Source organism: Acanthisitta chloris, unplaced genomic scaffold, assembly GCF_000695815.1.
Source record: "Acanthisitta chloris isolate BGI_N310 unplaced genomic scaffold, ASM69581v1 scaffold22162, whole genome shotgun sequence".
NCBI lineage: Eukaryota > Metazoa > Chordata > Aves > Passeriformes > Acanthisittidae > Acanthisitta > Acanthisitta chloris.
This window is the reverse complement of record NW_008661352.1, coordinates 34788-48168: the sequence shown is the minus strand read 5'-3', so window position 1 is coordinate 48168 and position 13381 is coordinate 34788. Positions and strand designations below refer to the sequence as shown.

At 37.4% G+C, this 13381-nt stretch overlaps 1 protein-coding gene across 1 annotated transcript in view; it reads right to left on the bottom strand.

Moving 5' to 3' along the window:
- Positions 1–903: 903 nt before the first annotated feature.
- The window catches only part of RAD54B (RAD54 homolog B (S. cerevisiae)), a 25563-nt gene continuing 13085 nt past the window's right edge, over positions 904–13381 (bottom strand). The window contains exons 5-12 of the mRNA XM_009070212.1: positions 12430–12637; positions 11762–11901; positions 10543–10833; positions 9010–9185; positions 6580–6841; positions 5222–5288; positions 4718–4918; positions 904–1264 (exon numbers count right to left, since the gene is read on the bottom strand). Coding sequence (XP_009068460.1) covers positions 1038–1264; positions 4718–4918; positions 5222–5288; positions 6580–6841; positions 9010–9185; positions 10543–10833; positions 11762–11901; positions 12430–12637 — 1572 coding nt within the window. The 3' untranslated portion in view covers positions 904–1037. The remainder of the gene's footprint in view (positions 1265–4717; positions 4919–5221; positions 5289–6579; positions 6842–9009; positions 9186–10542; positions 10834–11761; positions 11902–12429; positions 12638–13381) is intronic.

Below are 13381 nucleotides of genomic sequence, written 5' to 3'. Positions count from 1 at the left end.
AAAGAGAGAGCACTAACTGTTATAACATGGAGAATAAACCAATTTTAACTGTTTTCTAAAGGCTGGTTGGGCTTTTAGCCTCTGTTGTCACATTTATCAAATATCAAGAGCTTGTACATCATGTGACATGATGCAGGATTACCACAATGGTGCCTTATTCTTGCTTGAGGTCTTTCAAATTCTGTAGGATTGTAGTATTTCTGAAAATTATCCAATCTTCTGCTCTTCTGGGCCTTTCAAATTGCTTCACTTAAAAGCTACAAACTGATTTCAAACATTTCTGTCTTCAAAGAAGGAGAAAAATACAGTCATTAAAAAATATAGCATAAAAATATGCTCAGTACTCCAGTGTTAGACAAAAAGTGACCGTAAAAGGAGTTAACTAAATGTAGATCAGCCTGTACTCTGTAAATCTCAGAAATAAAGTTTATTTTCCCAAGTAAAAGCCATAGGAGAATTTCAGAACATTTTGATACAGTTTCAAGCTGTGGCTTCAGAATTCTGGACATTGGCGCGATTGCTCTGAATTTCATCAAATTGTAAATTCAAGGGGAAAAAACATCTACCTTGTTATAAAGCTGTATTTATACAGACACATAGCTCTTCACTGTCATAACAAAAATCCAACCAAAGCTTTCTTAACAGCACACATGTATCTAGCATTGCCTAACCTTACTAAATTTGGCTGAGGAGTTGCCAGTTTTACAAGCAATAAAGTGTTAATATCAAATGAAAACTATAAACCAAAGTAGCCTTAGAGTAGAAATGTGCATAAAAACAATCCAGCTAATTATGATATCAAAGGAACAGATGACTGGAAAGCAAAGTTAGGTTTTTTTAATCTGTGTTATAATTATAGCAAGTATGAGTAACTTAGTAATAACTGTAACTTTGTACAAACACCACAAATCACATTTACCCAGAAGCTTCATCAGAAACACACAAAGCAGAACTTTGCAAAAAGAACAAAAGGTAACTGCACATCAGTTGTTTACCAGGCCTGTGAGGAGGAGGATGCAAGTGGTGGGGAAAGGCACTTAAGTTTTATTAGGTGGGGGAGTTGGATTGGTCACATTCTGGAAAATGAAAGAAACATTCTCTTTTATCCTTTCAAGGAAAGGATCAGCAAGAGTCTGATGTTGCCCAGAGGAATGTTTCCATTGCATCAACTGAGACATGGAGAGTGGTTTCTTTGAATTAGGCTTCCCATGGTTTTGTCCAAGCTGGCAACTTCTAGATACAGAAGGCTTTTCTGAGGAAGGATCTGAAAAAAATTATGCAGTAGAGTAATCAGAGAAAACTAAGACAGAAAATTTCAGTCTGAATCAATAAGCCAGTTGGTGATAACAAATGAGAGAAAATAGAACAGCACGTATAATCCTTCTGTGTGAATGAAACCCAAACATATGTATCCACAGTAAGGGGGAAAGGCTGTTTCTTGCTCAATGATTGAGTTTATCAAAATCACCATATGCTAGCATAAAGACAAATCCTTTTACGCAGGGATGGGAAAGGAAATGTCTTATCCGGCAATTTCCTTTCCTCTATTTTCCTAATTCTGTGACATTTGGACTGCTCCCATTCTTTAAGTCAATCTGAGTCTAGATAGATGTTGCAGCAAAATTCGTGCTAGCTTCTATTTCCTCCCAGAGGAATTGCTCCAGCCAGCTAAGAATAGCCTGAGTAACTATTTCACTGACTCAGCACACTAGATCTGTACACTCTGTACATCCAGATTATGCCAAATTGTTCAATATGCACAATATTGTATACCACAGTAAGGAAAAGACTATTGCTGTGAAGCACAAAGAGATGAATTCGCTTTTGACAAAGGATCCTAAGGCCCCAAACAGCACCAGCTCGTTGCAGGGTAGGTCACATGTTGATGGCTTTATGATTCATCTGGTGCATGGGATAAATGAAGAAATCATTTTGGATGGAAAAAAATTGCATCACTAGCGTTACTGGTTTAAAACCTGTCATCAGATATTTTCATAGCAGTTCTATGTGCTCCTTAGGACAGGCCAGTGATGTGAGCAGCATGACTCAGAGTATTCTTGTGGGTTTTTTAAGTTTTGGACAGCCCATAAAGTCTCATATACACAAGACTTTCCTTTTGACTGACATATGATGCGTATTTGAAGCAAATTTGAAATCTGTTTTTTACTGCCCAGAATAAAATTTAGAACAGATGCACTTATGGATTCTGCCTTCCTAACTCCTTAAATTACACTATGATCAGGTAAAACAACAGGCTTACAGCTTTGTAGCTGATCTGAAGGCCAGCAGAATAGCAAGCAACCCATCTGCACAATCCATATGCATGCACAGGTAATTTCCTCTTTTCAAGGCTCATGTAGTTTGCTAAAGATGGCCCTAGTGTGAATGGACCACAGGAGCTTGGTCAAGAATAGCCTGTCTTACTGTTGTATATCTAATGGAGATCCCTATGAAAAGCTCATATGTTGTGATTTCTCCTCTTTAGTTTATCTTTTGAATTATACTTGCTAGAAATGAAGGAGACAAATCAGTGGAAATTCCTGGCTTTTCTGTGCACCAGTATTTATTCCACATCTTGAATCTGGTTCCCTGATGCAGTAATTGACAGCTTTCTGTGCTTAGGAAAGACAAAGAGACCAACCAGTGGTAGCTGCATTCTGGGGTGATCAAACTGAAGACCATGACTCAGAACAATTTGACTAGGGAACTGATGATCCAGCTTGTCCTCTGCTCTTCAGGAAACCAAACCTTTCCCTCACTCTATCATTGCTACCACTTAAGTCTAAGAATGGTCTTCAGGCTTTTCTTGAATTTACTGCCTAAAGGTTCTGTTTACTGGGACCAGGCTATTATTACCCTGAGGAAGTTCTGGTTACAAAATCCAAGAGACTAATGCTGTGGTTGAACTGATGGAACTAGTATGTGTTCAAATCACAAGATAAGAAGCCAAGAGTGTTCAGAAAATTGCAAAATGCTAAATGGAATTACATGCACTGATGTTCATCACAGTAACAACACAAAATTTCTCTGGATTTCTGCAGTCCAGGAGCTGTACCTGCCTCAGTGCACAATACTGAGAAAATCTGGCTAACATCTAATATGAAAGGTCCTTTCCCACACAGATCCTGTAACAGTACCTAAGTGGAGGCTGGTATGTTTTAGAACATCACTTACTCACACCAAAACAAAAGGTCTAATTTTTCAATCATTAAAGAAAGACACAAAGGCTATTAAATCAACGTGTGGAGCAAAAATAAAGGAGAAAGTAAAATTCTTATGGCTGCTGAAGCCCTGTGCTGCCACTAGCCAAGTCCTCCCCATTTTGGGCAGAATGAGATAAAAAATAAACACAAGTCTAGCCTATTACCTGGGGACAAGCAAACAATCAAGAAATTAGCCTCACTGGGTCTGCATTACTTAATTTCTTAGTCATGTCTATTGAGAACATACACTCTTGTTCCCCTATCTTGAGTTCTTTTTATTGAGGTATTTGTGTGCATTTGGAAGATATCAGTATTGGTACCTCACTATCACACCTCTAAAGAGTGTACATGGATATTTCATGCCCAAAGGAAAGAAAGATACCAGGGCAATAGACTCTCTTTCCTTTAAGAAACTAGATGATCTAGAAAAATTAAAATGGATAAGATTCAAACATATCTTATGATAATTTTTTTTTTAATCCTGCTCCAAACTTAAACCTATATATCTCTATGCAGTAAGGCATTAAAACAATTTTGAGGTACCAGAAGAACAGGAGACAGGTTCTTACAGAAAGGATAGATGTGAATTTTTGCAACTTGGCTTTACAACTGCCAGAGTCTTCCAGCATTTCTCAAATAACTATTTTAATCATCCTGCATCAGCTTTAGTTAAAAAACAAAATGGCTCAGAAATGAAGGCTTATACAGAGAGCTGGCATAGATCTTAGAATCATAGAATGAACCAGGTTGGACAAGACTTCAAAAATCATCAAGTCCAACCCTACCATGGTTACTAGACCATGGCACTAAGTGCCACATCCAGTCTCATCTTGAAAACCTCCAGGGACGGTGAATCCACCACCTCCCTGGGCAGCACATTCCAATGTCTGATTACTCTCTCAGTAAAAAATCTCTTCCTAATATCCAACCTAAACCTCCCTTAGCAGAGCTTGAGTCTGTGCCCTCTTGTCCTACTGCTGGTTGCCTGGGAGAAAAGACCAACCCCCACCTGACTGCAACCTCCTTTCAGGGAGTTGTAGAGGGTGATAAGGTCACCCCTGAGCCTCCTCTTCTCCAGGCTAAACAAACCCAGGTCCCTGAGCCTCTCTTCACAGGACTTGTGCTCTTCATCTGGTGTAGCTGTCCTCAGCTAAATTGCTTTCGAACTAGCCCTTACCAGGTACTCATTACTATCCTTGAATATTTAGAAATGAAACACCATATTGTGCCATTTGGTTGTAATGAATCATTAGTTGAGCAGGACATAGTTAATTCAAGGAATTAGGAGGCATTATAAATGAATTGATTGTTACTGCAAGTTTTGTCTTCTTCATTTTGTGAAGGGCTTCAATGGATAAGACAAATCAGCCAATATCTGGAAGATCCCATAATGAACCTCATTATTTCAATCCTATTTAATTGAGTATCAAAGTTTTCTCCAGAGATAAACTATACATATTCAGAATGGTTGTACTTCCTCAGCAATGGCCAGAGAAAATGAAAAACAAACTCACTTTGATGGTCAGCCTTTCCCATACAGTCACACTCAAGCAAGTCATGGGTAACACAGCTGGAATCTTCATGAAGAGTAAAAAGATTTTTAAGCTCCTCAATGGAAAAATGGATGTGTTCAGATGTCTTAGAAAGGTCTACAACTGCCCTGGAAAGGTCTTGTTTGCTGATCTGTCTTTGATAAATCTTTTCTTCTATTGAGCCTGTATTGAAAACAAAACAAGAAAAATAGAGAAATTGGGGTAATTTTTGACTGGTATTTACAAAGAAGAAGTCAAATCCATGTTTTGATAACAATACACATGCAAAATGCTAAACCACTATTTTCAATTATTAAGCAAAAGCAAAGCAAAGGCAAGTGATGCCTCTGTTTTAACTGAATTCAGAACAAACAATAAACATTTTTTAAGAATGAATGATTTCCAAAAACACTCCCTCCCTCTCTTTTATGAATGAAATTTCAACAGCTGTCTCACTCTAGGGCAAGCTTGAGCACCAGCTCTGACCTGTGGTTAGCAGCCTGTAGATATGTACAGTGTGTTTCTGACCATCTCTCCACACTCTAGCCATTGCCTGAAGAAAGCAAAAAGATGAAGAGCATTAACAGTCTATGATAGAATGACATTTCAAGTACAACTTGTAGCCTCCACTACGAGTTCCACCAATTCCACTGGCTTGTTCAAAGAGATGCTGTCCAAATAAAGCATTCCGCAATAACTGCCTTTGTTTTTATAAGTTTTCTGGTATTAACTGTAAACAATTTTGAAAATGTAATTTACTTTCTGCCATTTATGCTCCCCTTTCTTTCTGTACACTAAGTAGGAGTGTAGGGGTTTCAAATCTCTCCTGCCAGAAATCTTTTCATATTTGTTTTCCAAGCATTAACAACTGTTTAATATTTCAGGAATACTCATCATTCTCCCCGTCTCCAAAATTGTTCTTTTCTGGCCACAACACCTCTTCCAAAGTAACTCTTCCATTTCTTTTAAAATTATAAAACCGGTGTTTTGCACCCCCTTTATTTCTTACACAAACAAAGTGTAACTGAGTACTGCTATATGATTTTTTTCCCAGAATGTATGGGTCACACCTACACCCTGGGTACAAGTACCCACAACATGGTTTGCAGTCTTTGGCGACCTGTAGCAGTTTTGTCTGACTTAGCAGACTGTTCCAAGCAACAAGACAAGTGACCACATGAGGGTACTAATTCACCCTGGGAAGAGAAGCAGGGCCAAGAATCAGAGCTTTCAGGTATTAACCACACAACATTACTCTACAACAAAAAGTTTCTTAATGAGTTCATAAAAAGATTTTTCTAATCGTTATTGTTAAGGACTATTTTAACTGAACACTCTTATGGCAACTAAATAACCCCTTGAGGTCTTCACAGGAATATCACAGCATCGGCTTAGCTTTATTTCTTTTGGCATCATTGCGATGTGATTTCCTCATTCTTGTAATTCTGATCAGAATCTTTCCCTTTTTCTCAGGTATTACAAATCAGCAGCAACATTTGCTATGCAATCTAATCATGTTTTTCTTTTTTAGAAACACAGCAACTCTCCAGTTAAAAAGACATCAGGAGACAAAGAGGACACATGGTTCAGTTCTCTAAAGAAATCAGAATTTAATCTTTTTATTTTTTGACTGCTAGAGGGCTTCTAATGATCCCAATATATGTACGATGACAGATAAATATTTCTTCTTTTCTTCTCAGAAAGTTTTGCTTTGGTATTGTACTTGCCCAGGTGCAACGCTATAATTGGGTACCAATTAGACATGTAAAGCCAGACATTTCAAAATCAATCAAGAATTCATCTGATGCCCATCCCAACCCACGTGTACATAGTTGTTATCAGACCTGAATATCCGTAGCTGGATTCCAGTCAATATCATACAGGATCAAATGAGATGCTCCGACCAGATTCAGTCCTACTCCACCAGCCTTTGAACTCAGCAAAAAGATAAAAGCTGGGCTGAATTTACTATTAAAAGTGTCAACAATCTGTTGTCTCTGGGAGACAGGAGTATTTCCATCAAGTCTAGTATAAGAGTATCCATAACGTTTGCATATCTCTTGTAATATGTTTAATGTCTGAGTGTAGTTGGATACCAGTACGACTCTGTCAAATAGTAAAACAAAGTTATCATCTTGGGCATTGGCAAAGTTAAAGTCCAATAACAAATTACTGAAGACATCTAAGAAAATAAAATTAAAAGCCAAGCAGAAATTACACATCAATGTGGATTAACTTTTATTTCCTAAGAAATAAAACAGTTCTATTAATCAGAAGCACCTCTGAGATCTGAATGCCTCATACCTACTGTCAAGCGTACAAGCGTTAAATAATGAATGTTTCCCTTTGCAACAGAATTTGGCATAATAAACAGATTTCAGGGATTCAAAACCAACCACAAAGGCAGAATTTTTTTACATTTCTGTTTATACAAAATAGCTGTTGTTAAAGCAGCATTTGCAGAGGGTGTTGTAGGAGCTAATAAATAATATATGACTTTATTTACCTAAAAAGCTACTATGAACTTCCACAGAAAACCTCAGAAAATTCTAACAAACAAAACAATCAAAGTCAAGTAGGAAAGCAGAGATTCTTTCCTACATTTTATGACTGAACAGAACTGGGGTGAAAGCTAGTGAAAGATCCCATAAACAATATAGTTTATGGCATATTGTTATTTTTTTAGGAAGCAAAATCAGTCTGATCCCTTACACTAATGACCCAAACTATGTTGGTGTATTTTCTCTGAAATTTTGCCCAAATAAGTTTCAGAGATTTGCAAATCTAGAATTTCCATCCACCCAGATACTGAGGATGATTCTACTGAGTAGACAAAGATCTTTTGAATTGAAGCCTTAAATAAAATAATAAGGAAAGTTAAGGTCTTTTCTGCCAGATCTTGCCTTTTATAATCTAAACTCCATGTAACCAATTCCATTATTTTTTAAAATAGTTTTGATTAATAACAAGTTCTGAAGAACTAGACAATTTTTTACTTGGGGAAAAGGGAAAAACAAAAATATTAACATTTTAGAATTGTTTTAGAATATTTTGTTATTACATTTTACAACTGAACTACATCCAAGACTTGTTTGCAAAGACTTTGCAAGATTTGGATTTTTTTGTCAATCAACACCACTTTCACACATTTGTTTTCACTCAAAAATAGACCCTACACTTACAAAGAGGACTGGAATTGAGTTTGTATATTGCAAAAACTATTTAGTACCAATGACAACAGAGAAACAAAAGAGAAAGAACAGCACTGAATTACAGCAACAAAACTTAGAGGTGTAAAATAACACCTCTACAACAGCTTTAACTCAGCAGCAGCTACTGCTACAGGGAGACGTGCTTTTTACTGATACCCTGAGGTTTTTGGCATGCAACAAATAAGGCCAGTACATTTAGATACTTAGCTGTCGTTGGTTTCAATGTATGCTAGGTACATAAACTCCAACAACAGGTTCAGCTGTCTGATTCGTATGAAGATAATATCTTCATATTCCATTACATCAGTGTCAAGAGATCTGTCGCTGCTTCTCACTACTGTACAGCATGTCCTATTTAGACATCAATCGCAGTAAAAGTTAAAAGCTAAATACTTTTGGGATAGCTGGGCTTTAAGGCAGGAGTCCATAAAAAATTATCACGGGACACCAGGTCATGTGAGATTTCCGCAAATCAGCAATTGCACAGAAATTAATCATGTGCATCCTATTACCCCATGACAAACAGAGGTTCTCCTGTATGTCAGTGGCATTTACCACAGGGGAAATAAGCGGTTGCTGTGCAAGTTCATCTGTTGAGACTGGTTGCCCTGAACAGAAAAGCAGCAGCACTGAGCAGTTAAGCATGATTAAAGAGGAAATCACTTACAATCTAGTAATGAAAACATTTTAGTGTAATTTAATAGATTAATACATCTCCTCAAGGAGATACAAAGCATTGGAAAGTCTCTGTAAGTAAAGGTAATATGTCATCATAGTACAAGGGCAGTACCACACGTTACTTGCTGAAACTCGATGTGAAAAATACAAGTATCTCTATCTGCAATAAACATCAAGAGCATCTTAGAAAATTATGTCAGCAGCAAACCCTAGTTTCATAGTTCAACAGGAAAGCACCAGGATTACAATGCGTAAATATATTTGGCACCTCTGCAAATAGTTGCAATGTCCCTATTTTGAATGTTACATCTCCATGCATTTGAAAAGCAAATCAATATCCAGGTCATTCCCATTTCCTCCCTTCTACCTTTCTTTCACACTTGCCTTTCAGAAGAGTTGAGCTCATGGATTGCTGCTAACAACTTCACCAGCACCTGCAACTTTCCTGAATCAGCTTCAGAGAAAGTGTCTGAAGTATAATCTTGTGGAAAGACATCTATTATGCCTTCGTAGAGGTTGGACTCAGCAGGTTCCTCAGACATAGGATCATAGCTTTTTTCCTATTGAAAATAAAAGGATTAAACATTTATATCCCCTCTAACATACTATTTTTTTAAACTTTGCTATATTTTCATACAAAGACAAAAGGAGGCAACAAAAGCTGTCAGAAAGTAGTGTATCATGTGAACATGACAACCTCCCAACACTGGATTGAAAGCAAAGTTTTAAAATACTGATAGTGTTTACTTTGGTTTACACCCTCTAATCGAAGACATTGCTTGCAGCTGAGTAGAAAGTTGAACTACTTAAGACTGAAAAATGTGTACATCTTCTCTACTTACAAAACCACACAGATGTATATCCACAATAAAGAAATATCTACAACTTGGGAGTGGGGGGAAAACAATACACTTTGTTCTTTCTAAATCCCATAATACCCTGTTATGGAACTTCCCAGTCATTGATTCTTTTTAGGAAAGTGCTGTCATTAAGGTTCAGTTATACAACTGGAAATGAAGAAAAGATAGGAAGGAAACCCAATAAAATAGAAGAAATACAGGTAATATTTTGCAGTACTTAGAAAACCAGTGTTTCACAGGGAGGAAAAAACCAGGCTATCCACTGCCAAAACCACACTGGCAATAAATAACTTGCAGATACAGTCCTTTCCATCCTTATATTTATTGAAGGCTTAAGCTTTTACATATGAAAAATTCCTAATGCTTATACACTGAAGTAAAGGCAATGAACTTTACTTGGCAGTGTTGAAAGTTACAGGGAGGTCTGTGCTGTAGACATTCCTATAAAGTCACACAGTACATCCTTTCAGAAGGATTTACGTTTCCACTCACCTTACTTGAACTTCAACTAATGGCCATAGAAGTTACTATTACCAAGTTCTAACTATCCTGTTATTGACCTATAGAAACGAGAACATTTCTACAGAAATAACAAGGTGTACAGTGTGATAGGACCCAGGAGAAATAGAAATGGAGACATCTAGTACCATTGTCATTTTGAGCCTGCAGCTCCCAGTGTCACTGAACCCGAGAGAGTGACAGGAAGGTTTCAGAGGAACCAGCAAAGTACAGAGAGTAATCTCTAGTTAAGAGTGCTCGCTGTAAAATTCACATTTATACGTATTTTTACAAATAATCAGAGACAAGATTAAGAAGGAAAACACATGAAGAAAAAGAAAATACCGTAAGGCAATAGAAATCTGATGAGACACCTTTCCTGAGTACATTCAAATTTCCTAACATTTATGTTTTTGAAAGCAGATTTCCTAAAGCAAGGTGTATGTGAGAGCATGGAAATGACCTCAAATAACATGCACATTGACCATAACATAGTTCTAGTGCCCTTTGTCTGCTGAAACGTCTAATTGCAGGCACCCACCCCCATGACCATAGGTACCTTTATAGCTTTAAACAGAAGACATGGATGATTGCAAAGTTTTTTCAAAGCTCCTATACATATTAGGTGAGGACTGTTTTCCAGCCTGCCTTGCAGACAGGATGTAATAACTCGAGAACTAAGCAGTTTGCGATACAATTCAAGCTGCAGTGCTGCTGGTCGGCAGAAGATTATGCTCTCCTGCTTGGGGGGCAGAAATTTGTTTATAACCTCCTGTGTTCTTCTAAGAATAAAGAGTCCAGTGAGGCGTGTGAGTTCTGCTGCTCTTTTTTCTCCTAATTCCTTTTCCTCCTAAAAGAACAAAGCACAAAATTACTTATAATCTTGCATTTCATCAGAACAAGGTTCTGTGATATTTTAATTAGTCATTTAAATAACATCTTGAAAGTATGATACCACTTTCTGACATGGGACTGTAATGGTCAATTCTTCTCCAGTTAGTACCATTGCACTAGCCTAGTTCTACATCTAGTTTTGAAAGTCTTAAACAGAGGAAGATAATGTTCCAGATGACATCCAAATTGGAAATATATTCTAGAATTTCTGGAGATGCAATAAAATCATGTAGATTTTGCAGTACTGTGGAGAAACTAAGAATGAACAAAGTACTGTCACATAGCAATGCACATGGCATTTTGGGGAATGTTGTCTGCTAACTAATCTCATCACTCTCTACAACTACCTGACAGGAGGTTGTAGAGAGGTGGGGGATGGTCTCTTCTGCCATGCCTGCAGTGAGAGGACTAGAGGGAATGGTCATAAACTGAGACGGGAGATTCAGATTAGATATTAGAAAAAAATTTAGCCCTGCTAAGGTGGCCAGGCACCGGAATAGGTTGCCCAGGGAGGTGGTGGAATCGCCATCCCTAGAAGTGTTTAAGAGATGTCTGGATCTGGTGCTAAAAGACATGGGTTAGGCTTTGGGGATTACAGTGGAGGGACAGGTTAACAGTTGGACTTGATGATCTTAAAGGTCTCTTCCAACCTTGATGTTTCAATGACTCCATGAATTCACAGGCAGCTGAAATGAGATGATCTCAACATGTGTGTATTCCTTCTGCTCCCTTTGGAGAACAAGTGAATTTATTTCAAATAGGAAGGTGAAGAGCTTCTGCTACTATTAGTAGTCCTGAGCTTCACTTTATTTCATGGAAAGCAAATGTCTTCACTTTGCTGTCTACAAATTTTCTTCTATACCTGCATTTTTTTAACAATGTACCTTTGTGGCTGAAGGTTCTCTAGATCTGACAATTGGTTCCTCATATATCTTTCTATATGTGGATAACGAACCGAGTATTCCTGGATTCACAAACTCTATTAATGCATAAAATTCTTGCAAGTCATTTTGGATTGGAGTACCTTGAAAGAGAAAAAAAATAATTCTGCATTTGGCAATTCTTCATTGAGAGAAGTCCAACCATTGAAGCAGGGTTTTAGGCTGAGAATGCATCTTGCAAATATGTTTTGTTTCAATGTGAATTACTCAGAGTTCTGAATGGATCTAAAACTTTGCCATGAATAACAAGATACTGCCCTCCTAACTAAACAGTCTGCACATCTAATTGTTCTAACAGAGAAATTAAAAAAGACAAATTCTAAATCAATTTTAATAAATAACTACAAAGGAAAACAATCAGTGTATGAAGAGTCCTGACTCCCTTACAGAAGTTCCCAGGCTCCTTGCTTGCCCCTGAAGATAAAAAAAATTTGTATTTATTTTAAAAAAACATTGGAAATAACCTGTGTGACAAGAACCAAGATTTCTGCATTTAATACCCATTGCCAAAATTTATACCTGTGCCCATGCCATACATATAATCTTTTCCCTTTACCCTAGCCTAGCACTATTAATATAGCAAAATATTTAAAGTTACTATAGGTACTAACCAGTAAGGATAATTCTCCTCTCACAAGACAGGCCAGTGAGGGCTGTAGTTGTCTTAATAGAGCTATTTTTCAGACGATGTCCTTCATCACAGATTAGGAGGTTAAATTCTATAGCCTGAATTTGATGCAAAGATCGCAATAGCATCTCGTAACTGATTATGATAACTGAGTAAAGTGGAGAACCGATGAATTCTTCTACTTTGTGGTCCTGCAGGCATAAAGAAAAATACATCGTACCACTGTTTCGTAGGAGATCACTCATCATATTCCTTAAACATCTACAGAAATTTCTTCTAGCATGACACAAGACATTTACTATCTCCTTCATGAGTCTGGATTATTGATTCTCTCCTAATTTGCAAAGCAGATATGGGATCTGATATAGCAATTTAGAGTTTTACCACCTCATTAAAAGAAAATTTATTATTCTTTTAGGCCTTCAAATCCTCTGAGACATATTACTGCGAAGGTGAAAAGCACAGGCTTCCTGTAACAACTTCCCAGGGCAGGCATTTGGGTAAGCTTCAAATGAATAATTAAAGCCGAGATAACAAAGAGACATAGGTAGCTCCCTGTACATTCACTTTGGGATCTCATGATGCAGTAATGTTGTCCAGTAGGAAATTACCACATTCTGCAAAAATTCCCCTTTTAGTTTTGACCTGAATATTACATTATTGAATATGATATTATAATTATATTATTGAACCTGTTGAATAGGTTTTAGATATCACATTTTAGAAAAGTAAAGTTCAGGTTGCTCAGAGCTCAGCTGGGAGGGATTCTGTGAGAAGGTTTCATGAAGGGTAAAGGAACTTGCAGTGCTAGGATTTTTTCAAGAATGCTGGAAACATGAAAACAATTCATCCCTGTTAAAGATAAGGGAAGTGGGTGGATCAAGAGACCCCTTGGCTTAATTGTGAGATGCTGAGTCTGCTCAAAAGCAAAAGCA